At 46.8% G+C, this 27,500-nt stretch overlaps 1 protein-coding gene across 1 annotated transcript in view; it reads left to right on the top strand.

Moving 5' to 3' along the window:
- Positions 1 to 27,500, top strand: part of LOC139561106 (collagen alpha-6(IV) chain-like) — a 251,314-nt gene that overhangs the window by 119,465 nt on the left and 104,349 nt on the right. The window contains exon 4 of the mRNA XM_071377973.1: positions 4,736 to 4,810. Coding sequence (XP_071234074.1) covers positions 4,736 to 4,810 — 75 coding nt within the window. The remainder of the gene's footprint in view (positions 1 to 4,735; positions 4,811 to 27,500) is intronic.

Below are 27,500 nucleotides of genomic sequence, written 5' to 3'. Positions count from 1 at the left end.
AGATGTGACTAATTGAATTGACATGCAGAGAGAGAACGTGAGAACACGGGAGCAGCAGGGTGAGATGTGACTAATTTAATTGACATACAGAGAGAGAACGTGAGAACACGGGAGCAGCAGGGTGAGATGTGACTAATTGAATTGACATGTAGAGAGAGAACGTGAGAACACGGGAGCAGCAGGGTGAGATGTGACTAATTGAATTGACATGTAGAGAGAGAACGTGAGAACACGGGAGCAGCAGGGTGAGATGTGACTAATTGAATTGACATGTAGAGAGAGAACGTGAGAACACGGGAGCAGCAGGGTGAGATGTGACTAATTGAATTGACATGTAGAGAGAGAACGTGAGAACACGGGAGCAGCAGGGTGAGATGTGACTAATTGAATTGACATGCAGAGAGAGAACGTGAGAACATGGGAGCAGCAGTATGTATCCATGCCAATGTTTCATTAGTTCCTCTCTGTCTCCATGCATATTAGGGGCCACAGGGCAGAGGACAAGTGAAAATACCCCCTTCACTTGTTTCCCTTCTCTTCTCCACCTCTCCACTCTTCTCTCTACCTACCCTCTCTTTCTCTCCATCTCCCTTCTCTCCACTCCACCTCTACTCACTTCTTTTCTCTTCTCTCCACATCTCCTATCTTCTCCCCACCTCTCTTCTCTCCACCTCTCCTCTCTTCTCTCCACCTCTCCTCTCCTCTCCTCTCCTCTCTTCTCTTCTCTCCTCTCTTCTCTTCTCTTCTCTTCTCTCCTCTCCTCTCCACCGCTCCTCTCTTCTCTCCACCTCTCCTCTCCTCTCCTCTCCTCTCCTCTCCTCTTCTCTTCTCTCCTCTCTTCTCTTCTCTTCTCTTCTCTCCTCTCCTCTCCACCTCTCTTCTCTTCTCTCCACCTCTCCTCTCCTCTCTCCACCTCTCCTCTCCTCTCTTCCCTCCACCTCTTCTCTCTTCTCTCCATCTCTCCTCTCTTCTCTCCACCTCTCCTCTCCTCTCTCCACCTCTCTTCTCTCTTCCTCTCCTCTCTCCTCTCTCCACCTCTCCTCTCTTCTCTCTTCTCTGTTCCCTCCACCTCTCTTCTCTTCTCTCCACCTTTCTTCTCTTCTCTCCATCTCTCCTCTCTTCCCTCCACCTCTCATCTCTTCTCTCCACCTCTCCTCTCCTCTCCACCTCTCCTCTCTTCTCTCCACCTCTCATCTCTTCTCTCCACCTTTCTTCTCTTCTCTCCATCTCTCCTCTCTTCCCTCCAACTCTCCTCTCTTCTCTCCACCTCTCATCTCTTCTCTCCACCTCTCATCTCTTCTCTCCACCTCTCCTCTCTTCTCTCCACCTCTCATCTCTTCTCTCCACCTTTCTTCTCTTCTCTCCATCTCTCCTCTCTTCCCTCCAACTCTCCTCTCTTCCCTCCAACTCTCCTCTCTTCCCTCCAACTCTCCTCTCTTCTCTCCACCTCTCCTCTCCTCTCCTCTCTTCTCTCCACGTCTCATCTCTTCTGAAGAGGGGAGCTGATGTGTGTGTGCCCTTGACCTCCCCTTTTAGGTACAAAAGGATACCATCATTGTCTATGGTATGCAGTGCAATGCCAGAGAATTTATCACAGTGTCTGGTTGTGTTTCTATCCTGTGTATGAGGCACCGCTGGGGACGCTGTTCTTGATGACTATCATGTTCCACGTGAGGATGCAATTACTTCAGAATGTGTTACTGTCCCAGTTAAAGGAAGCTGAGACAGGACCGTGACAGGGACACTGTGACTGTGTTACTGTATCTCCTGGTTACCTGTCTTTACTGACGCTGAGACAGGACCGTGACAGGGACACTGTGACTGTGTTACTGTATCTCCTGGTTACCTGTCTTTACTGACGCTGAGACAGGACCGTGACAGGGACACTGTGACTGTGTTACTGTATCTCCTGGTTACCTGTCTTTACTGACGCTGAGACAGGACCGTGACAGGGACACTGTGACTGTGTTACTGTATCTCCTGGTTACCTGTCTTTACTGACGCTGAGACAGGACCGTGACAGGGACACTGTGACTGTGTTACTGTATCTCCTGGTTAACTGTCTTTACTGACGCTGAGACAGGACCGTGTCAGGGACACTGTGACTGTGTTACTGTATCTCCTGGTTAACTGTCTTTACTGACGCTGAGACAGGACCGTGACAGGGACACTGTGACTGTGTTACTGTATCTCCTGGTTACCTGTCTTTACTGACGCTGAGACAGGACCGTGACAGGGACACTGTGACTGTGTTACTGTATCTCCTGGTTACCTGTCTTTACTGACGCTGAGACAGGACCGTGACAGGGACACTGTGACTGTGTTACTGTATCTCCTGGTTACCTGTCTTTACTGACGCTGAGACAGGACCGTGACAGGGACACTGTGACTGTGTTACTGTATCTCCTGGTTAACTGTCTTTACTGACGCTGAGACAGGACCGTGACAGGGACACTGTGACTGTGTTACTGTATCTCCTGGTTACCTGTCTTTACTGACGCTGAGACAGGACCGTGACAGGGACACTGTGACTGTGTTACTGTATCTCCTGGTTACCTGTCTTTACTGACGCTGAGACAGGACCGTGACAGGGACACTGTGACTGTGTTACTGTATCTCCTGGTTACCTGTCTTTACTGACGCTGAGACAGGACCGTGACAGGGACACTGTGACTGTGTTACTGTATCTCCTGGTTACCTGTCTTTACTGACGCTGAGACAGGACCGTGTCAGGGACACTGTGACTGTGTTACTGTATCTCCTGGTTAACTGTCTTTACTGACGCTGAGACAGGACCGTGACAGGGACACTGTGACTGTGTTACTGTATCTCCTGGTTACCTGTCTTTACTGACGCTGAGACAGGACCGTGTCAGGGACACTGTGACTGTGTTACTGTATCTCCTGGTTACCTGTCTTTACTGACGCTGAGACAGGACCGTGACAGGGACACTGTGACTGTGTTACTGTATCTCCTGGTTAACTGTCTTTACTGACGCTGAGACAGGACCGTGTCAGGGACACTGTGACTGTGTTACTGTATCTCCTGGTTAACTGTCTTTACTGACGCTGAGACAGGACCGTGTCAGGGACACTGTGACTGTGTTACTGTATCTCCTGGTTAACTGTCTTTACTGACGCTGAGACAGGACCGTGTCAGGGACACTGTGACTGTGTTACTGTATCTCCTGGTTACCTGTCTTTACTGACGCTGAGACAGGACCGTGACAGGGACACTGTGACTGTGTTACTGTATCTCCTGGTTACCTGTCTTTACTGACGCTGAGACAGGACCGTGACAGGGACACTGTGACTGTGTTACTGTATCTCCTGGTTAACTGTCTTTACTGACGCTGAGACAGGACCGTGACAGGGACACTGTGACTGTGTTACTGTATCTCCTGGTTACCTGTCTTTACTGACGCTGAGACAGGACCGTGACAGGGACACTGTGACTGTGTTACTGTATCTCCTGGTTACCTGTCTTTACTGACGCTGAGACAGGACCGTGACAGGGACACTGTGACTGTGTTACTGTATCTCCTGGTTACCTGTCTTTACTGACGCTGAGACAGGACCGTGACAGGGACACTGTGACTGTGTTACTGTATCTCCTGGTTACCTGTCTTTACTGACGCTGAGACAGGACCGTGACAGGGACACTGTGACTGTGTTACTGTATCTCCTGGTTACCTGTCTTTACTGACGCTGAGACAGGACCGTGACAGGGACACTGTGACTGTGTTACTGTATCTCCTGGTTACCTGTCTTTACTGACGCTGAGACAGGACCGTGACAGGGACACTGTGACTGTGTTACTGTATCTCCTGGTTAACTGTCTTTACTGACGCTGAGACAGGACCGTGACAGGGACACTGTGACTGTGTTACTGTATCTCCTGGTTACCTGTCTTTACTGACGCTGAGACAGGACCGTGACAGGGACACTGTGACTGTGTTACTGTATCTCCTGGTTACCTGTCTTTACTGACGCTGAGACAGGACCGTGACAGGGACACTGTGACTGTGTTACTGTATCTCCTGGTTACCTGTCTTTACTGACGCTGAGACAGGACCGTGTCAGGGACACTGTGACTGCTACCTGTCTCTACTGTATTCACCCTGGTGTATCTACTGTATTCATGTTTTATATTTAACCAGGCAAGTCAGTTAAGAACAAATTCTAATTTACAATGACGGCTTGACACCCTGGTGTCTGTTTATGAGGTAACCTGATGTAGGGGCGGCAGGTAGCTTAGTGGTTAAAGCGTTGGAATTGTAACCCAAAGTTTGCAAGATCGAATCCCCGAGCTGACAAGGTAAAGATCTGTCATTCTACCCCTGAACAAGGTAGTTAACCCACTGTTCCCCTGAACAAGGTAGTTAACCCCACCGTTCCTAGGCCGTCATTGTAAATATTAATGTGTTCTTAACTGACTTGCCTAGTTAAATAAAGGTTGAATAAAGGTAAAATATTTATATAAATATTAAATATTTATATAAATATAATACATGTAGGCTACCTGGAGAATGTTGAAGCGGTGTTATAATAGTCCTATGTGGCTCAGTTGTATGAGCATGGGGCTTACAACGCCAAAGTCGTGAGTTCGATTCCCGCTGGGGCCAACCACATGAACATGTACTACTTACTGTAAGTCACTTTGGATGAGAGGGTCTGCTTAGTGGCATACAGTATATAATGTAATACTGATGGTCTCTCTTTCTCTCTCTCCCCAGGGGACCAGCCAGGAGCCCTGTAATGGGCTGGACTGTAGTGGAGGATGTACCTGTAACCCAGAGAAAGGTGGCAGGGTAAGACATACCTCTATTCTCCCTCTCACACATTCACATATCCTTCCTGTCCTACTTCAGGAGGTGCTTTCTTAGCTTCTGGTCCATATCCACGCATGTCACAAAACAAGGGTACCTCAGCAACGTTCGAAGAGCCAGTCAACCTGGGTCAAAACCTGGGTCATGAAGTAGTTGAGGTGCTTGCAAAACAAAAGTTAGAAAACACATAGTGTTGCATTGAAAGACTGGTATAACCACAGAGACTCAGTAAAATGTAGGGTGTTGGACTGTTACAGGAGCTGAGGACAACATTCCTAACCACAACCAATTGGGTAAGAAAATGAAATGCTGTAGTCACCTTCAGAAAATGGTGGTTTTGGTCAAATGACACGTTTTTCCCTCTCTGACAAACTCAACAACTATGTGGTAAAGAGAAGGAAAGGAAGCACTGCTAGGGTACACAATAGTAGAGAGAAGGAAAGGAAGCACTGCTAGGGTACACAATAGTAGAGAGAAGGAAAGGAAGCACTGCTAGGGTACACAATAGTAGGTATCTGTAGATAGATAGGTGCTCTTTGGTAAAGAGGTTAATTGGACACCACACCACTCTTCATGTAATCAAAAGCCTTTATTTTTACGGCATGTTCAGTGGAACAAAGATGTTTGAACTGTGACGTGTTTTGGCAGCATGGCCTTCAAAGATTTTTGTACCCCCTTTTCTACTCCCTGAGTTTTAAATCTTTGTTCCATTGAACATGTCGTGAAAATGAAGACATGTATATTATGTGACGAGTGCCTTGGTCCTTTAACTGAACATCTAGTCGTACATTGCTGGCATTGGTTGTGTTAAGCAAGGTTAGGGTTGCACTGTAGGTCCTATATTAACAGTAGTCAGACACACACACACACACACACACACACACACACACACACACACACACACACACACACACACACACAAAACACACACACACACACACACACACACACACACACACACACACACACACACACACACACACACACACACACACACACACACACACACACACACACACACACACACACACACACACACACACAGAACACTTCAAGTCTCTTTTTAAAACCATGCCGATGCACCAATATCTAACTTTTTCAACTTAGTTCCAGAGCCTTCAAAAAGCATTCACACCCCTTGACTTTTCCCCCATTTTGTTTTGTAACAAAGTGGGATTCAAATGGATTTAATTGTCATTTTTTTGTCAACAATATACACAACATCTGTAATGTAAAAATGGAAGAAAGATTCTGACATTTGTAATATATATATATATATATTTATATATATATACACTACCATTCAAAAGTTTGGGGTCACTTAGAAATGTCCTTGTTTTTGAAAGAAAAGCACATTTTTGGTCCATTAAATAACATCAAATTGATCATAAACACAGTGTAGACATTGTTAGTGTTGTAAATGACTATTGTAGCTGGAAACAGCTGATTTTCATATGGATTATCTACATAGGCGTACAGAGGCCCATTATCAGCAACCATCACTCCTGTGTTCCAATGGCACGTTGTGTTAGCTAATCCAAGTTTATCAATTTTAAAAGGGTAATTGATCATTAGAAAACCCTTTTGTAATTATGTTAGCATAGAGAAAACTGTTGTCCTGATTAAAGAAGCAATAAAACTGGCCTTCTTTAGACTAGTTGAGTATCTGGAGCATCAGCATTTGTGGGTTTGATTACAGGCTCAAAATGGCCACAAACAAATAACTTTCTTCTGAAACTAGTCAGTATATTCTTGTTCTGAGAAATGAAGGCTATTCCATGCGAGAAATTGCCAAGAAACTGAAGATCTCGTACAATGTTTTGTACTACTCCCTTCACAGAACAACGCAAACTAGCTCTAACCAGAATAGAAAGAGGAGTGGGAGGCCCCAGTGCACAACTGAGCAAGAGGACAAGTACATTAGAGTGTCTATTTGAGAAACAGACGCCTCACAAGTCCTCAACTGGCAGCTTCATTAAATAGTACCCGCAAAACACCAGTTTCAACGTCAACAATGAAGAGGCGACTCCGGGATGCTGGCCTTCTAGGCAGAGTTGCAAAGAAAAAGCCATATCTTCGACTGGCCAATAAAAATAAAAGATTATGATGAGCAAAAGAACACAGACACTAGACAGAGATATGGCTTTTTCTCTCTGGGGAGACCTTTTACTACCTTTTACTCTCTGGAGAGACCTTTTACTCTATGGAGAGACCTTTTACTCTCTGGAGAGACCTTTTACTACCTTTTACTCTCTGGAGAGACCTTTTACTACCTTTTACTCTCTGGAGAGACCTTTTACTCTATGGAGAGACCTTTTACTCTCTGGAGAGACCTTTTACTACCTTTTACTCTCTGGAGAGACCTTTTACTACCTTTTACTCTCTGGAGAGACCTTTTACTCTCTGGAGAGACCTTTTACTACCTTTTACTCTCTGGAGAGACCTTTTACTCTCTGGAGAGACCTTTTACTACCTTTTACTCTCTGGAGAGACCTTTTTCTACCTTTTACTCTCTGGAGAGACCTGAAAATAGCTGTGCAGCGACGCTCCCTGTCCAACTTGACAGAGCTTGAGAGGAACTGCAGAGAATGGGAGAAACTCCACAAATATAGGTGTGCCAAACTCGTAGTGTCACACCCAAGAAGACTTGAGGCTGTAATCACTGCCTAATGTGCTTCAACAAAGTACTGAGTAAAGGGTCTGAATACTTATGGAAATGTGATATTTCCGTTTACATTTGTTATATACATTTCTAAAAATGTTTAAAAAACTGTTTTTGCTTTGTCAATATGGGGTATTATGTGTAGATTGATGAGGAAAACAACTATTTCAACCATTTTAGAATAAGGCTGTAACGTAAAACATTTGGAAAAAGTCAAGGGGTCTGAATACTTTTCGAATGCATTGTATCTTGATTAGATAAGTATTCAACCCCCAAGTCAATACATGTTAGAATCACCTTTGGCAGCGATTACAGCTGTGAGTCTTTCTGGGTAAGAGCTTTCCACACCTGGATTGTGCAACATCTGCCCATGATTATTTTCAAACTTCTTCAAGCTCAGTCAAGTTGGTTGTTCATCATTGCTAGACAACCATGCTCAGGTCTTGCCGTAGATCTTCAAGCAGATGTAAGTCAATACTGTAGCTCTGCCACTCAGGAACATTTACTGTCTTCTTGGTAAGAAACTCGAGTGTAAATTCGGCCTTGTGTTTTAGGTTGTTGTCCTGCTGAAAGGTGAATTCATCTCCTATTGTCTGGTGGAAAGCAGACTGAACCAGGTTTTCCTCTAGGATTTGCCTGTGCTAAGCTCCATTCTGTTTTTTTTTCATCCTGAAAAGCTCCCAAGTCCTTAACAATTACAAGCATACCCATAACATTATGCAGCCACCACTATGCTTGAAAATATGGAGAGTGGTACTCAGTAATGTGTTGTATTGGATTTCCCCAAACAGAACACTTTGTTAATTACTTTGCCACATTTTTTAAAACATTACTTTAGTGCCTTGTTGCAAACAGGATGTATGTTTTTGAATATTTGTATTCTTTACCAGCTTCCTGCCTGTATCTTTGTCGTAACTAGGTGTAACGATAGTCATTTTCTTCCTCCTCCTCGGACGAGGAGAGGCGAGAAGGATCGGACCAATACACAGAGTGGTTAGTTTCCATAGTGATTTAATATACAACAAAACAATATGCGATACAAAATAACAAAAATACTACCGTGACAGTCCCGTGTGGCACAAACACTGACACGGAAGACAAACACCCACAAAACACACGTGAAACCCCGGCTGCCTAAGTATGATTCTCAATCAGGGACAACGATTGACAGCTGCCTCTGATTGAGAATCATACCAGGCCGAACACACAAAATCCCAACATAAAAATCACACATCGACAACCCACCCAACTCACGCCCTGACCATACTAAATAAATACAAAAACAAGGGAAAACAGGTCAGGAACGTGACACTAGGTGTATTGATGCACCATCCAAAGTGTAATTAATAACTTCACCATGCTCAAAGGGATATTCAATGTCCGTGAAATTTATTTTCACCCATCTACCAATAGATGCCTTTCTTTGCGAGGCATTGGAAAAATCTCCCTGGTCTTTGTGGTTGAATCTGTGTTTGAAATTCACTGCTCGACTGAGGGACCTTACAGAAAATTGTATGGGTTGGGTACAGTGATGAGGTAGTCGTTAAAAAATAATGTTAAACACTATTATCGTACACAGCGTCAATGCAACTTATTATGTGATTTGTTAAGCACATTTTCTGACCTGAACTTATTTAGGCTTGCCATAACAAGCGGTTGAATACTTATTGACTTAAGATATTTCAGCTTTTAATTTTTTATTAATTTGTAGAAATGTCCAAAAACCTAATTCCACTGTGACATTATGGGGTATTGTGTGTAGGCCAGTGACAAATAATTTAAATGTATCCATTTACAATTTTGTCTGTAACACATGAAAATGTGGACAAAGTGAAAGGGTATATTTTCTGAAGGCACTGTAGTGCACCGACACCAACTGACCTTTATCATTTATGAGCGTGAGCTAATCTAAATCATTCTAAAAAGAAATATAGGCATTCTCCAGACATTTTCTGCATAACTACACAGATGATTACTTTAATACTTCAAGAAAAAGGTCATATGCTTTTATTGCAGTGATGGCTGGTTTATTTTCATAGGAGAGCCCAAGCTCAACAGACATTACATGTCTGCCTGTCTAGCTGTCTAGCTGTTTAGCTGTCTACCTGTCAAGCTGTCTGCCTGTCTAGCTGTCTGCCTGTCTATTTGTCTAGCTATCTGCCTGTCTGCATGTGTAACTGTCTGCCTGTCTAACTGTCTGCCTGTCTATTTGTCTAGCTGTCTGACTGTCTGTCTGTCTAGCTTTCTGCCTGTCTAGCTGTCTACCTGTCTAGCTGTCTGTCTAACTGTCTGCCTGTCTAGCTGTCTGCCTGTCTAGCTGTCTGCATGTCTATTTGTCTAGCTGTCTAACTGTCTGCCTGTCTGTCTGCCTGCTTAGCTGTCTGCCTGCCTAGCTTTCTGGCTATCTAGCTGTCTACCTGTCTAGCTGTCTGTCTAACGGTCTGCCTGTCTAGCTGTCTACCTGTCAAGCTGTCTGCCTTTCTAACTGTGGGCCTGTCTATTTGTCTAGCTGTCTGCCTGTCTGTCTGCCTGTCTATTTGTCTAGCTGTCTGCCTGTCTGCCTGTGTAGCTGTCTGCCTGCCTATCTGTCTGCCTGTCTAGCTGTCTGCCTGTCTAGCTGTCTGTCTAACTGTCTGCCTGTCTAGCTGTCTGCCTATCTGTCTGCCTGTCTAGCTGTCTGCCTGTCTAGCTGTCTGTCTAACTGTCTGCCTGTCTAGCTGTCTGCCTATCTGCCTGCCTGTCTAGCTGTTCACCAGTCTGCCTCTGCTTCTGCCCTTTGCTGAAGTTGATACCTGCAGGCTAGGAATAGTCATAGTCAATTACCTGGGTCTAATCAATTACCTTGGTCTAGTCAATTACCTGGGTCTAGTCAATTACCCGGGTCTAATCAATTACCTGGGTCTAATCAATTACCTTGGTCTTGTCAATTACCTGGGTCTAATCAATTACCTTGGTCTAATCAATTACCTGGGTCTAGTCAATTACCTGGGTCTAGTCAATTACCTGGGTCTAGTCAATTACCAGGGTCTAGTCAATTACCTGGGTCTAGTCAATTACCTGGGTCTAGTCAATTACCTGGGTCTAGTCAATTACCTGGGTCTAGTCAAGTATCTGGGTCTAGTCAATTATCTGGGTCTAATCAATTACCTGGGTCTAGTCAATTACCTGTGTCTAGTCAATTACCTGGGTCTAATGACTGAGAAGTAGACACAACAGCTGAGCACACACACGTGAGTGGTCACATGCACACATGCATGCTGGCGGAGGCAGCAAGCATGCACGCGAGCGCACACACACACACACACACACACACACACACGCACACACACACTATCCCTGCTTCTCATCTGTAACCAATCGATAGCCTCTTACCAAGACGTGGTCTTGTGTATTGACAGTGCGCAGACTAGGCAGGTCTGGACGTTGGCCAACAGAGATGTTCCCCTGTGTTCTGGGATAGGCAGGTCTGGACGTTGGCCAACAGAGATGTTCCCCTGTGTTCTGGGATAGGCAGGTCTGGACGTTGGCCAACAGAGATGTTACCCTGTGTTCCGGGATAGGCAGGTCTGGATGTTGGCCAACAGAGATGTTACCCTGTGTTTTGGGATAGGCAGGTCTGGATGTTGGCCAACAGAAATGTTACCCTGTGTGTGTGTGTGTGTGTGTGCGCGTGTGTGTGTGTGGTTGACAGGGATCGCTAAATGTCAGGAGGACACATGCATCACCCCTATCCATTATCACCCCCTCCCCTTACACCCATCGACCCTTGACCCTCTACCCTCCGACCCCTTGCCCATCCAAACAAAACATAATCAGATCATGGCCCCCGAATTACTTTGAATGTGTCCCAAATGGCACCCTATTCCTCACATAGTGCACTACTTTTGACCAGAGCTCTATAGACCCTGGTCAAAAGTAGTGCACTATGAAGGGAACAAGATACCATTTGGGAGGCAGCTTATAACTACACCTCAGCCTCTTGCCAACAAGCATTGTGTTGATTCGGGGTGGGGATAAACCAACAAATATAACAGCAAAGATAGCTGTTTTCCGGTATGTTGATTTAGATTTATAATCAGATGAGTAGAAGAGGGGAATTTGATATGTTTGATAATGCTCTGTGTACAAACTGCTGTTAATGGGTATACTGTAGGGCTGTGGCGGCCGGGACATTTTGCCAGACGGTTATTGTCATGCAAAAGTCTGCCGGTCTCACGTTAATTAACATAGACAAGTTTATCTCCAGGCCTCCACACACACAAGCCACATACAATCCACACACAAGCCACATACAAGCCACACACAAGCCACATACAAGCCACACACAAGCCACATACAAGCCACATACAAGCCACATACAAGCCACATACAAGCCACATACAAGCCACATACAAGCCACATACAAGCCACATACAAGCCACATACAAGCCACACACAAGCCACATACAAGCCACATACAAGCCACACACAAGCCACATACAAGCCACACACAAGCCACATACAAGCCACATACAAGCCACACACAAGCCACATACAAGCCACACACAAGCCACATACAAGCCACACACAAGCCACATACAAGCCACACACAAGCCACATACAAGCCACATACAATCCACACACAAGCCACATACAAGCCACACACAAGCCACATACAAGCCACATACAAGCCACATACAAGCCACATACAAGCCACATACAAGCCACATACAAGCCACATACAAGCCACATACAAGCCACATACAAGCCACATACAAGCCACATACAAGCCACATACAAGCCGATGATGTGCACCTTTGGAACATCTACATCTAAAACAGTTGAATACATCGATTTAATATCAAATCATCACAATACATCTATTATCTATTGTAGTCGAGTCTAAAGAAACATTATGATGTGAAGAAAATGTATTTCAGAAGAACAGAATGTGAGTTGTCCTACTGTATGTTATCTGGGTTAACCCTAACACTAACCACAATCAATGAACCGACAGCAACACCTGTCCTATACGTTCTCTCCCAGACTCATGGACAGGAAGTTTAGAGCGTAGCACAATGAAACCAGTCCATCCAGAACGCATAATAATACAGCACACACTCAAAGGATATAACTAGAATATTTTTATTTTGGAATATATGCTAGACCAAATGCGTTTTTTATTTGTTGTTATTTCTGCCATGTGTAATATGGCGTATGTTATGTATAACAGCACAATCATTGGGGGGCTTGGGCTCATATATAGGGTCATGCATATGCATCAGCTCTAATATGCATATGAGTGTTTTGAATGAATCATCCCCCTAGAAAGCGCTGTCCATTTTGTTGTTAGGCTTGAAACAACACCCACAATTACCATGTTTTCCACTCCGTTTCAACCTGTTGTTGATCTTCTCACGGTGAGGTGAGTTTTTGAAGCAGGATACTGTTTTGAAGATATGTTTTTGATGTGATTTTCTATTGAAATTGCATTGATGTCAGAGTGATTAGAGGGACAGCAGAGCCCTGAGTACCAGGCCATTAGGACCTGATGATCATTAGTGAGTTGGGTAGTACCAACACATGTCAGAGTGGTTAGAGGGAGAGTAGAGCCCTGAGTACCAGGCCATTCGCGACCTGGGTAGTACCAACACATGTTAGAGTGGTTAGAGGGACAGCAGAGCCCTGAGTACCAGGCCATTAGGACCTGATGATCATTAGTGAGTTGGGTAGTACCAACACATGTCAGAGTGGTTAGAGGGAGAGTAGAGCCCTGAGTACCAGGCCATTAGGACCTGATGATCATTAGCGACCTGGGTAGTACCAACACATGTCAGAGTGGTTAGAGGGACAGCAGAGCCCTGAGTACCAGGCCATTAGGACCTGATGATCATTAGTGAGTTGGGTAGTACCAACACATGTCAGAGTGGTTAGAGGGAGAGTAGAGCCCTGAGTACCAGGCCATTAGCGACCTGGGTAGTACCAACACATGTCAGAGTGGTTAGAGGGACAGTAGAGCCCTGAGTACCAGGCCATTAGGACCTGATGATCATTAGTGAGTTGGGTAGTACCAACACATGTCAGAGTGGTTAGAGGGAGAGTAGAGCCCTGAGTACCAGGCCATTAGGACCTGATGATCATTAGCGACCTGGGTAGTACCAACACATGTCAGAGTGGTTAGAGGGACAGCAGAGCCCTGAGTACCAGGCCATTAGGACCTGATGATCATTAGTGAGTTGGGTAGTACCAACACATGTCAGAGTGGTTAGAGGGAGAGTAGAGCCCTGAGTACCAGGCCATTAGCGACCTGGGTAGTACCAACACATGTCAGAGTGGTTAGAGGGACAGTAGAGCCCTGAGTACCAGGCCATTAGGACCTGATGATCATTAGCGACCTGGGTAGTACCAACACATGTCAGAGTGGTTAGAGGGACAGTAGGGCCCTGAGTACCAGGCCATTAGCGACCTGGGTAGTACCAACACATGTCAGAGTGGTTAGAGGGACAGTAGGGCCCTGAGTACCAGGCCATTAGCGACCTGATGAGCATTAGTGAGTTGGCTACTACTAACACATGTCCAGAGTGCATGAGAGTAGATTACCGTGACTCACCTGGAATTTGACTGTGGTCATGACTCATGACTGACGGTGTGGTGGAAATACGGTCCTAGTATAGAGGGCTGGGTGGGTTCACACAGTAGCTGATAGCTGGTAGCTACTGCAGAAAAAACTCAGAGAGAAATGTCCCTACTATGTAGAGCGCTCAGCTGTCATGTTGCAGGAGGTGTGAACTGGGCTTCTCACCCCGAACACACAATAAACTAGCGAGGGAATGAGACGGAATGAGACGGAATGAGTGAGGGAATGAGACGGAAGGAGTGAGGGAATGAGAAGTAATGAGTGAGGGAATGAGAAGGAATGAGTGAGGGAATGAAAAGGAATGAATGAGGGAATGAAAAGGAATGAGTGAGGGAATGAAAAGGAATGAGTGAGGGAATGAGAAGGAATGAGTGAGGGAATGAGAATGAATGAGTGAGGGAATGAGAAGTAATGAGTGAGGGAATGAAAAGGAATGAATGAGGGAATGAAAAGGAATGAGTGAGGGAATGAAAAGGAATGAGTGAGGGAATGAAAAGGAATGAATGAGGGAATGAGAAGGAATGAGTGAGGGAATGAGTGAGGGAATGAGAAGGAATGAGTGAGGGAATGAGGAATGAGTGAGGGAATGAAAAGGAATGAATGAGGGAATGAAAAGGAATGAGTGAGGGAATGAAAAGGAATGAGTGAGGGAATGAGAAGGAATGAGTGAGGGAATGAGAATGAATGAGTGAGGGAATGAGAAGTAATGAGTGAGGGAATGAAAAGGAATGAATGAGGGAATGAAAAGGAATGAGTGAGGGAATGAAAAGGAATGAGTGAGGGAATGAAAAGGAATGAATGAGGGAATGAGAAGGAATGGGTGAGGGAATGAGTGAGGGAATGAGTGAGGGAATGAGAAGGAATGAGTGAGGGAATGAGGAATGAGTGAGGGAATGAAAAGGAATGAGTGAGGGAATGAGAAGGAATGAGTGAGGGAATGAAAAGGAATGAATGGGGGAATGAAAAGGAATGAGTGAGGGAATTAGAAGGAATGAAGGAGGGAATGAGAAGGAATGAGTGAGGGAATGAGTGAGGGAATGAGAAGGAATGAGTGAGGGAATGAAAAGGAATGAGTGAGGGAATGAGAAGGAATGAGTGAGGGAATGAGAAGGAATGAGTGAGGGAATGAAAAGGAATGAGGGAGGGAATGAAAAGGAATGAGTGAGGGAATGAGAATGAATGAGTGAGGGAATGAGAAGTAATGAGTGAGGGAATGAAAAGGAATGAATGAGGGAATGAGAAGGAATGAGTGAGGGAATGAGTGAGGGAATGAGAAGGAATGAGTGAGGGAATGAAAAGGAATGAGTGAGGGAATGAGAAGGAATGAGTGAGGGAATGAGAAGGAATGAGAAGGAATGAGGGAGGGAATGAGAATGAATGAGTGAGGGAATGAGAAGGAATGAGTGAGGGAATGAGAAGAAATGAGTGAGGGAATGAGAAGGAATGAGTGAGGGAATGAGAAGGAATGAGTGAGGGAATGAGAAGAAATGAGTGAGGGAATGAGAAGGAATGAGTGAGGGAATGAGAAGGAATGAGTGAGGGAATGAGTGAGGGGATTTAGAATAATGAAACAAACAAGAGGATTTTGTGATGAAATTAAAGAAATTGAGTGGAGACCTGACTCAGGTGTTATCCAAAAAGATAACCTAGACGCCTCTCGTGCCAAATGTCGGCGCTGCTCTGATCTGGTGTGGTATAGCAGTAGATGAGTTTGAATGGTTAACCACTCAGGAAACCGCTTTACCACGCCTCAAGCCTTATTCATATCTTGTGCCTTTGCCAAAGCTGATTATTTATCAGTGGCAGTATCATGCATCACACATGATAATGTACCTACGAGATAATGTACCTGATAATGGATGAAAAAGGCTGCATTAGATATGGCTGCAGGACAGAACATTTAATTATATGTTCAAGTTTAATAAAATGAGTCATTGTCAAGGGATTTGACACTTGCAAGCGTGATCCGGAAGAAAACGTAGCAACATATTGTGCCATTTCCAATTGATATAGCTGTCAGAATATTCACATCCTGTCTGTCTGTCTGTCTGTCTGTCTGTCTGTCTGTCTGTCTGTCTGTCTGTCTGTCTCTCTGTCTCTCTGTCTCTCTGTCTCTCTGTCTCTCTGTCTCTCTGTCTCTCTGTCCCTCTGTCCCTCTGTCCCTCTGTCTCTGTCTCTGTTTAGTCTAATCTGACTCAGTACACCTTTAGATCAGTTTTGTCTCTCATGCCCTATCTGATATCTGACCTGGTTATTTTTCCTGTGTTCACACACACACACACACACACACACACACACACACACACACACACACACACACACACACACACACACACACACACACACACACACACACACACACACACACACACACACACACACACACACACACAGGATCAGTTGGCTGGGAAACATACACACACACACAGAATCAGTTGGCAGGGAAACACACACACATACACACACACACAGGATCAGTTGGCAGGGAAACACACACAGGATCAGTTGGCAGGGAAACACACACACACAGGATCAGTTGGCAGGGAAACACACACACACAAACGGGATCAGTTGGCAGGGAAACACACACACACACACACGGGATCAGTTGGCAGGGAAACACACACACACAGGATCAGTTGGCAGGGAAACACACACACACAGGATCAGTTGGCAGGGAAACACACACACAAACGGGATCAGTTGGCAGGGAAACACACACACACAAACGGGATCAGTTGGCAGGGAAACACACACACACACACACGGGATCAGTTGGCAGGGAAACACACACACACACACAGGATCAGTTGGCAGGGAAACACACACACACAGGATCAGTTGGCAGGGAAACACACACACACAAACGGGATCAGTTGGCAGGGAAACACACACACACAAACGGGATCAGTTGGCAGGGAAACACACACACACACACACACACGGGATCAGTTGGCAGGGAAACACACACACACAGGATCAGTTGGCAGGGAAACACACACACACAAACGGGATCAGTTGGCAGGGAAACACACACACACAAACGGGATCAGTTGGCAGGGAAACACACACACACACACACGGGATCAGTTGGCAGGGAAACACACACACACAGGATCAGTTGGCAGGGAAACACACACACACAGGATCAGTTGGCAGGGAAACACACACACACAAACGGGATCAGTTGGCAGGGAAACACACACACACAAACGGGATCAGTTGGCAGGGAAACACACACACACACACACGGGATCAGTTGGCAGGGAAACACACACACACAGGATCAGTTGGCAGGGAAACACACACACACAAACGGGATCAGTTGGCAGGGAAACACACACACACAAACGGGATCAGTTGGCAGGGAAACACACACACACACACACGGGATCAGTTGGCAGGGAAACACACACACACACAGGATCAGTTGGCAGGGAAACACACACACACAGGATCAGTTGGCAGGGAAACACACACACACAAACGGGATCAGTTGGCAGGGAAACACACACACACACAAACGGGATCAGTTGGCAGGGAAACACACACACACACACACGGGATCAGTTGGCAGGGAAACACACACACACAGGATCAGTTGGCAGGGAAACACACACACACAGGATCAGTTGGCAGGGAAACACACACACACAAACGGGATCAGTTGGCAGGGAAACACACACACACAAACGGGATCAGTTGGCAGGGAAACACACACACACACACACACACGGGATCAGTTGGCAGGGAAACACACACACACAGGATCAGTTGGCAGGGAAACACACACACACAAACGGGATCAGTTGGCAGGGAAACACACACACACAAACGGGATCAGTTGGCAGGGAAACACACACACACACACACGGGATCAGTTGGCAGGGAAACACACACACACAGGATCAGTTGGCAGGGAAACACACACACACAGGATCAGTTGGCAGGGAAACACACACACACAAACGGGATCAGTTGGCAGGGAAACACACACACACAAATGGGATCAGTTGGCAGGGAAACACACACACACACACACGGGATCAGTTGGCAGGGAAACACACACACACAGGATCAGTTGGCAGGGAAACACACACACACAAACGGGATCAGTTGGCAGGGAAACACACACACACAAACGGGATCAGTTGGCAGGGAAACACACACACACACACACGGGATCAGTTGGCAGGGAAACACACACACACACAGGATCAGTTGGCAGGGAAACACACACACACAGGATCAGTTGGCAGGGAAACACACACACACAAACGGGATCAGTTGGCAGGGAAACACACACACACACACACACGGGATCAGTTGGCAGGGAAACACACACACACAGGATCAGTTGGCAGGGAAACACACACACACAGGATCAGTTGGCAGGGAAACACACACACACAAACGGGATCAGTTGGCAGGGAAACACACACACACACACACGGGATCAGTTGGCAGGGAAACACACACACACAGGATCAGTTGGCAGGGAAACACACACACACACAGGATCAGTTGGCAGGGAAACACACACACACAGGATCAGTTGGCAGGGAAACACACACACACACAGGATCAGTTGGCAGGGAAACACACACACACAAACGGGATCAGTTGGCAGGGAAACACACACACACACACACGGGATCAGTTGGCAGGGAAACACACACACACAGGATCAGTTGGCAGGGAAACACACACACACACACACGGGATCAGTTGGCAGGGAAACACACACACACACACACACGGGATCAGTTGGCAGGGAAACACACACACACGGGATCAGTTGGCAGGGAAACACACACACACACACAGGATCAGTTGGCAGGGAAACATATGGATAATAAAATTAAATCTATAAGATAAATATATACACACTGTAGGACCATAAATCTGGTTATAGGACACACACACACACCATGGCAGATTGGAGCCAATGATTGTAACAATGGCCAGAAGAGAGGAGAAAAGAAGGGATAGGAAGAGAGAGATGTATAGACCTACCTGTCTGGACAGAAGAGAGAGATGTAGACCTCTACCTGTCTGGACAGAGATGTAGACCTCTACCTGTCTGGACAGAAGAGAGAGATGTAGACCTCTACCAGTCTGGACAGAAGAGAGAGATGTAGACCTCTACCAGTCTGGACAGAAGAGAGAGATGTAGACCTCTACCAGTCTGGACAGAAGAGAGAGAGAGATGTAGACCTCTACCTGTCTGGACAGAAGAGAGAGATGTAGACCTCTACCTGTCTGGACAGAAGAGAGAGATGTAGACCTCTACCTGTCTGGACAGAAGAGAGAGATGTAGACCTCTACCTGTCTGGACAGAAGAGAGAGATGTAGACCTCTACCTGTCTGGACAGAAGAGAGAGATGTAGACCTCTACCAGTCTGGACAGAAGAGAGAGATGTAGACCTCTACCAGTCTGGACAGAAGAGAGAGATGTAGACCTCTACCAGTCTGGACAGAAGAGAGAGATGTAGACCTCTACCTGTCTGGACAGAAGAGAGAGATGTAGACCTCTACCAGTCTGGACAGAAGAGAGAGAGATGTAGACCTCTACCAGTCTGGACAGAAGAGAGAGATGTAGACCTCTACCTGTCTGGACAGAAGAGAGAGATGTAGACCTCTACCTGTCTGGACAGAAGAGAGAGATGTAGACCTCTACCAGTCTGGACAGAAGAGAGAGATGTAGACCTCTACCTGTCTGGACAGAAGAGAGAGATGTAGACCTCTACCTGTCTGGACAGAAGAGAGAGAGATGTAGACCTCTACCTGTCTGGACAGAAGAGAGAGATGTAGACCTCTACCAGTCTGGACAGAAGAGAGAGATGTAGACCTCTACCTGTCTGGACAGAAGAGAGAGAGATGTAGACCTCTACCTGTCTGGACAGAAGAGAGAGATGTAGACCTCTACCTGTCTGAACAGAAGAGAGAGAGATGTAGACCTCTACCTGTCTGGACAGAAGAGAGAGATGTAGACCTCTACCAGTCTGGACAGAAGAGAGAGATGTAGACCTCTACCAGTCTGGACAGAAGAGAGAGATGTAGACCTCTACCTGTCTGGACAGAAGAGAGAGAGATGTAGACCTCTACCTGTCTGGACAGAAGAGAGAGATGTAGACCTCTACCTGTCTGGACAGAAGAGAGAGATGTAGACCTCTACCAGTCTGGACAGAAGAGAGAGATGTAGACCTCTACCAGTCTGGACAGAAGAGAGAGATGTAGACCTCTACCAGTCTGGACAGAAGAGAGAGATGTAGACCTCTACCAGTCTGGACAGAAGAGAGAGATGTAGACCTCTACCAGTCTGGACAGAAGAGAGAGATGTAGACCTCTACCAGTCTGGACAGAAGAGAGAGAGATGTAGACCTCTACCTGTCTGGACAGAAGAGAGAGATGTAGACCTCTACCAGTCTGGACAGAAGAGAGAGATGTAGACCTCTACCTGTCTGGACAGAAGAGAGAGAGAGATGTAGACCTCTACCTGTCTGGACAGAAGAGAGAGATGTAGACCTACCTGTCTGAACAGAAGAGAGAGAGATGTAGACCTCTACCTGTCTGGACAGAAGAGAGAGAGATGTAGACCTCTACCTGTCTGGACAGAAGAGAGAGATGTAGACCTACCTGTCTGAACAGAAGAGAGAGAGATGTAGACCTCTACCTGTCTGGACAGAAGAGAGAGAGATGTAGACCTCTACCAGTCTGGACAGAAGAGAGAGATGTAGACCTCTACCAGTCTGGACAGAAGAGAGAGATGTAGACCTCTACCAGTCTGGACAGAAGAGAGAGATGTAGACCTCTACCAGTCTGGACAGAAGAGAGAGAGATGTAGACCTCTACCTGTCTGGACAGAAGAGAGAGAGATGTAGACCTCTACCTGTCTGGACAGAAGAGAGAGATGTAGACCTCTACCTGTCTGGACAGAAGAGAGAGATGTAGACCTCTACCTGTCTGGACAGAAGAGAGAGATGTAGACCTCTACCAGTCTGGACAGAAGAGAGAGATGTAGACCTCTACCAGTCTGGACAGAAGAGAGAGATGTAGACCTCTACCAGTCTGGACAGAAGAGAGAGATGTAGACCTCTACCTGTCTGGACAGAAGAGAGAGAGAGATGTAGACCTCTACCTGTCTGGACAGAAGAGAGAGAGATGTAGACCTCTACCAGTCTGGACAGAAGAGAGAGATGTAGACCTCTACCAGTCTGGACAGAAGAGAGAGATGTAGACCTCTACCTGTCTGAACAGAAGAGAGAGATGTAGACCTCTACCTGTCTGAACAGAAGAGAGAGATGTAGACCTCTACCAGTCTGGACAGAAGAGAGAGATGTAGACCTCTACCTGTCTGGACAGAAGAGAGAGAGAGATGTAGACCTCTACCTGTCTGGACAGAAGAGAGAGATGTAGACCTCTACCTGTCTGGACAGAAGAGAGAGAGATGTAGACCTCTACCTGTCTGGACAGAAGAGAGAGATTTAGACCTCTACCTGTCTGGACAGGTGTGTGTGTCTGTACACTGTTTTAGAGAGGGGGAAGATTCTCTGAAATGTCATCTGTAACAGGCCTCTCCCTTCCTCCGCCTTTCCCATCTCAGTTTTTTCCCCCTCCTCCCCCCACCCTTTCCCCTCTGCTCAATTACATATATCTCATCCCAATCTCTATCAATATCATAGGCCTGTCTACAAGCCTAACTCTCAGCCTCTGTCCATAGGAAATAAAGCCTTTTAAAAACACAAGCCAGCCGAGTGTGTTTAGTCCCTGAGTCCTTTTGTTCCTTCGAGAGAGAGGAGAGAGACGGGGGAAAGGGGGGGGGAGAGACGGGGGAGGGAGAGAGAGAGAGAGAGAGAGAGAGGAGAGAGACGGGGGAAAGAGGGGGGGGGGGAGACGGGGGAGGGAGAGAGAGAGAGAGAGGAGAGAGACGGGGGAAAGAGGGGGGAGGGAGAGAGAGAGAGGGGGAAAGAGGAGAGAGAGAGAGAGAGACGGGGGAAAGAGGGAGAGAGAGAGAGAGAGAGAGAGAGAGAGAGAGAGAGAGAGAGAGAGAGAGAGAGAGAGAGAGAGAGAGAGAGAGAGAGAGAGAGAGAGAGAGAGAGAGAGAGAGAGAGAGAGAGAGAGAGAGAGAGAGAGAGAGAGAGAGACGGGAGAGAGAGACGGGAGAGAGAGAGAGGGAGAGAGAGAGAGAGGAGAGAGAGGGGGAGAGAGAGAGAGAGAGGAGAGAGAGAGAGAGAGAGAGAGAGAGAGAGAGAGAGAGAGAGAGAGAGAGAGAGAGAGAGAGAGAGAGAGAGAGAGAGAGATAATTCCCTCCCAAATGTGCCGCCCTAGACAAAACAACCAACAAAAATGGGTCACAACTCCTGCAGCTCTGTTGCATGCTGGGTCTGTACATTGTCAATGGTAGGCTTCGAGGAGACTCCTATGGTAGGTACACCTACAGCTCATCCCTTGACAGTAGTACTGTAGATTACTTTATCACTGACCTCAACCAGGAGTCTCTCAGACCATTCACAGTCAGCCCAATAACACCCCTATTAGATCACAGCAAATCAGTCTCCCTGGTCAGAGCAATACTCAGTCATGAGGCATCAAAGCCAAAGGAACTGCACAATATTAAGAAATGCTATAGATGGAAGGAATGTAGTGTGTAAACCTACCAAAAAACAATTAGGCAACAACAAATTCAATCCCTTTTAGACAACTTCCTGGACAAAACATTTCACTGTAATAGTGAAGGTGTAAACTTGGAAGTAGAAATCCTTAACAGTATATTTGACCTTTCAGCTTCATTTTCAAATCTAAAATTTTCAAGCAGACAACTAAGAAAAATAACAACAATGACAAATGGTTTGATCAGGAATGCAAAAACCTAAGAAAGAAATTGAGAAACCTATCCAACCAAAAACATAGAGACCCAGAAAACCTGAATCTACACCTTCACTCTGGTGAATCACTAAAACAAGACAGAAATACACTACGGAAAAGAAGGAACAGCATGTCAGAAATCAGCTCAATGTAACTGAAGAATTCATAGAATCCAACCACTTCTGGAACACACTAAACAAACAACCACACAAAGAATTATCTATCCAAAATGGAAATGTGTGTATAATCCACTTCTCCAATCTTTTTGGCTCTATAACAAAGAACAAACAGCAAAAACATATACAGTGCCTTGCAAAAGTCTTCACCCCCTTGGCGTTTTTCCTATTTTGTTGAATTACAACCTGTAATTTATATAGATTTTTATTTGGATTTCATGTAATAGACATACACAAAATAGTCCAAATTGGTGAAGTGAAATGAAAAAAATTACTTGTTTAAATTTATTTGATTTGATTTAAAACGGAAAAGTGGTGCGTGCATATGTATTCAGCCCCTTTGCTATGAAGCTCCTAAATAAGATCTGGTGCAACCAATTACCTTCAGAAGTCACAAAATTAATTAAATAAAGTCCCCCTGTGAGCAATCTAAGTGTCACATGATCTGTCACATGATCTCAGTATATATACACCTGTTCTGAAAGGCCCCAGAGTCTGCAACACCACTAAGCAAGGGGAACCACCAAGCAAGCGGCACCATGAAGACCAAGGAGCTCTCCAAACAGGTCATGGACAAAGTTGTGGAGAAGTACAGATCAGGGTTGGGTTATATATATATATATTTTTTTTTAACTTTGAACATCCCACAGAGCACCATTAAATCCATTATTAAAAAATGGAAAGAATATGCCACCAAAACAAACCTGCCAAGAGAGAGCCGCCCACCAAAATTCATGGACCAGGCAAGGAGGGCATTAATCAGAGAGGCAACAAAGAGACCAAAGATAACCCTGAAGGAGATGCAAAGCTCCACAGCAGAGATTGGAGTATCTGTCCATAGGACCACTTTAAGCCGTACACTCCACAGAGCTGGGCTTTACGGAAGAGTGACCAGAAAAAGCCATGCTTAAAGAAAAAAATAAGCAAACACGTTTGGTGTTTGCCAAAAGGCATGTGGGATACTAGTCAAAGCCCAGACCTCAATCAAATTGAGAATCTGTGGTATGACTTATATATTGCTGTACACCAGCAGGAACCCATCCAACTTGAAGGAGCTGGAGCAGTTTTGCCTTGAAGAATGGGCAATTATCCCAGTGGCTAGATGTGCCAAGCTTAAAGAGATATCCCAAGAGACTTGCAGCTGTAATTGCTGCAAAAGGTGGCTCTACAAAGTATTGACTTTGGGGGGTGAATAGTTATGCACGCTCAAATTTTGTTTTTTGTCTTATTTCTTCTTTGTTTCACAATAAAAAAATATTTGGCATCTTCAAAGTTGTAGGCATGTGTAAATCAAATGATACAAATCCCCCAAAAATGTATTTTAATTCTGTAACGATTCTCTTTGGTGGAAGGAGAGGAGGACCAAAATGCAGCGTGGTAAGTGTTCGTCATATTTTAATTCCAAACTGAACACTACACAAAATAACAACGATAAGAAAAACGAAACAGTTCTGTAAGGTGAACAGACACTACTGTCACGTTCCTGACCTGTTTTCTGTTAGTTTTGTATGTGTTAGTTGGTCAGGACGTGAGTTTGGGTGGGCAGTCTATGTTTTCTGTTTCTATGTTGGTAAATGGGTGACCTGATATGGTTCTCAATTAGAGGCAGGTGGTTTTCATCTCCTCTGATTGAGAATCATATTAAGGTAGGTAGTTTCACAGTGTTTGTTTGTGGGTGGTTGTCTCCTGTGTCTGTGTCTATGTTGCACCATACGGGACTGTTTCGTTCGTTCGTTCGTTGTGTTTGTAGTCAGTACTTGTTAGTTCGTTCTTCGTTTCATGTAAGTTCTTACGTCCAGGTCTGTCTACGTCGTTTTGTTATTTTGTTAGTTTATTTCAAGTATAGTTCGTTGTTTTGTCGTGTTTAAATAAATTCATTATGTCCTATGAAAACGCTGCATCTTGGTTCAATCCCTGCTCCTCCTCTTCAGAGGAAGAGGAACACCGTTACAGAACCACCCACCAATCCAGAACCAAGCAGCGGAAATTCGAGCAGCGGCCAAGTAATCAGGACTCATGGACTTGGGAGGAAGTATTGGAGGGAAAAGGACACTGGGCTCACATTGGGGAATATCGCCGCGCTCGTGAGGAGATGGAGGCAGCGAGAGCCCAAGAGCGGTGGTATGAGGAGGCAGCAAGGAGACGTGGCTGGAAGCCCGAGAAGAGACCCCAAACATTTCTTGGGGGGGGCTAAGAGGTAGTGGGCCAAGGGCAGGTAGGAGACCTGCGCCCACCTCCCAGGCTTACCGTGGAGAGCGGGAGTACGGGCAGACACCGTGTTACGCAGTAGAGCGCACGGTGTCTCCTGTACGTGTGCATAGCCCGGTGCGGGTTATTCCACCTCCTCGCACTGGTAGGGCTAGATTGGGCATTGAGCCAGGTGTCATGAGGCCGGCTCAACGCGTTTGGTCTCCAGTGCGTCTCCTCGGGCCGGCTTACATGGCACCAGCCTTACGCATGGTGTCCCCGGTTCGCCTACATAGCCCGGTGCGGGTTATTCCACCTCCCCGCACTGGGCGGGCGACGGGGAGCATTCAACCAGGTAAGGTTGGGCAGGCTCAATGCTCAAGGGAGCCAGTACGCCTGCAGGGTCCGGTATTTCCGGCGCTACCTCCCCGCCCCAGCCCAGTACCACCAGTGCCTACACCACGCACCAGGCTTCCAGTGCGTCTTCAGAGTCCTGTTCCTCCTCCACGCACTCTTCCTATGGTGCGTGTCTCCAGCCCAGTGCCTCCAGTTCCGGCACCACGCACTAAGCCACCTGTGCGTCTCCAGAGTCCTGTACACACTGTTCCTTCTCCCCGCACTCGCCCTGAGGTGCGTGCCCTTAGCCCGGTACCACCAGTGCCGGTACCACGCACCAGGCCTATAGTGCACTTTGAGAGGTCAGTGTGCCCTGTCCCTGCTCCCCGCACTAGCCTGAAAGTGCGTGTCCTTAGCCCGGTGCCTCCAGTTCCGGCACCACGCACCAGGTCTACAGTGCGCCTTATCCGGCCAGAGCCATCCGTCTCCCCAGCGCCATCTGAGCCATCCGTCTCCATAGCGCCATCTGAGCCATCCGTCTCCATAGCGCCATCTGAGCCATCCGTCTCCATAGCGCCATCTGAGCCATCCGTCTCCCCAGCGCCATCTGAGCCATCCGTCTCCCCAGCGCCATCTGAGCCATCCGTCTCCCCAGCGCCATCTGAGCCATCCGTCTGCCCAGTGCCGTCTGAGCCATCCGTCTGTCCCGAGCCATTAGAGCCGCCCGTCTGTCCCGAGCCGTCAGAGCCGTTCGTCAGTCAGGAGCCGCTAGAGCCGTTCGTCAGTCAGGATCTGCCAGAGCCGCCAACCAGACAGGATCTGCCAGAGCCGCCAACCAGACAGGATCTGCCAGAGCCGCCAACCAGACAGGATCTGCCAGAGCCGCCAACCAGACAGGATCTGCCAGAGCCGCCAACCAGACAGGATCTGCCAGAGCCGCCAACCAGACAGGATCTGCCAGAGCCGCCAACCAGACAGGATCTGCCAGAGCCGCCAGCCAGACAGGATCTGCCAGAGCCGCCAGTGAGCCATGAGCGTCCAGAGCCGTTAGTGAGCCATGAGCAGCCAGAGCCGTCAGCGAGCCATGAGCAGCCAGAGCCGTCAGCGAGCCATGAGCGTCTAGAGCCGTCAGCCTGCCATGAGCGTCCAGAGCCGTCAGCCTGCCATGAGCGTCCAGAGCCGTCAGCCTGCCATGAGCGTCCAGAGCCGTCAGCCTGCCATGAGCGTCCGGAGCCGTCATTCATCCAGAACTGCCTCTCAGTCCAGAGCTGTCTCTCTGTCCGGAGCTGCCCTTCAGTCCGGAGTTGCCCCTCTATCCTGAGCTACCTCTCTATCCTGAGCTACCTCTCTATCCTGAGCTATCCCTCTGTCCTGAGCTACCTCTCTGTCCTGAGCTACCTTGTCCCGGAGCTGTCCTTTATCTTGGTGTTGCCCCTTAAATTGGGTGGGGGAAATAAGAGGGTGGTCATTCTAAGGGGGAGACGTAAGCTGGGATTGACTATGGTGGGGTGGGGACCTCGCCCAGAGCCTGAGCCACCACCGTGGTCAGATGCCCACCCAGACCCTCCCCTAGACTTTTGGTGGTGCGTTCGGAGTACGCACCTTGAGGGGGGGGGTTATGTCACGTTCCTGACCTGTTTTCTGTTAGTTTTGTATGTGTTAGTTGGTCAGGACGTGAGTTTGGGTGGGCAGTCTATGTTTTCTGTTTCTATGTTGGTAAATGGGTGACCTAATATGGTTCTCAATTAGAGGCAGGTGGTTTTCATCTCCTCTGATTGAGAATCATATTAAGGTAGGTAGTTTCACAGTGTTTGTTTGTGGGTGGTT

This window comes from Salvelinus alpinus, chromosome 31 (genome assembly GCF_045679555.1).
Source record: "Salvelinus alpinus chromosome 31, SLU_Salpinus.1, whole genome shotgun sequence".
Lineage (NCBI taxonomy): Eukaryota > Metazoa > Chordata > Actinopteri > Salmoniformes > Salmonidae > Salvelinus > Salvelinus alpinus.
Note: the sequence above shows the minus strand (reverse complement) of the source record. Positions and strands in the feature narration are given on the sequence as shown.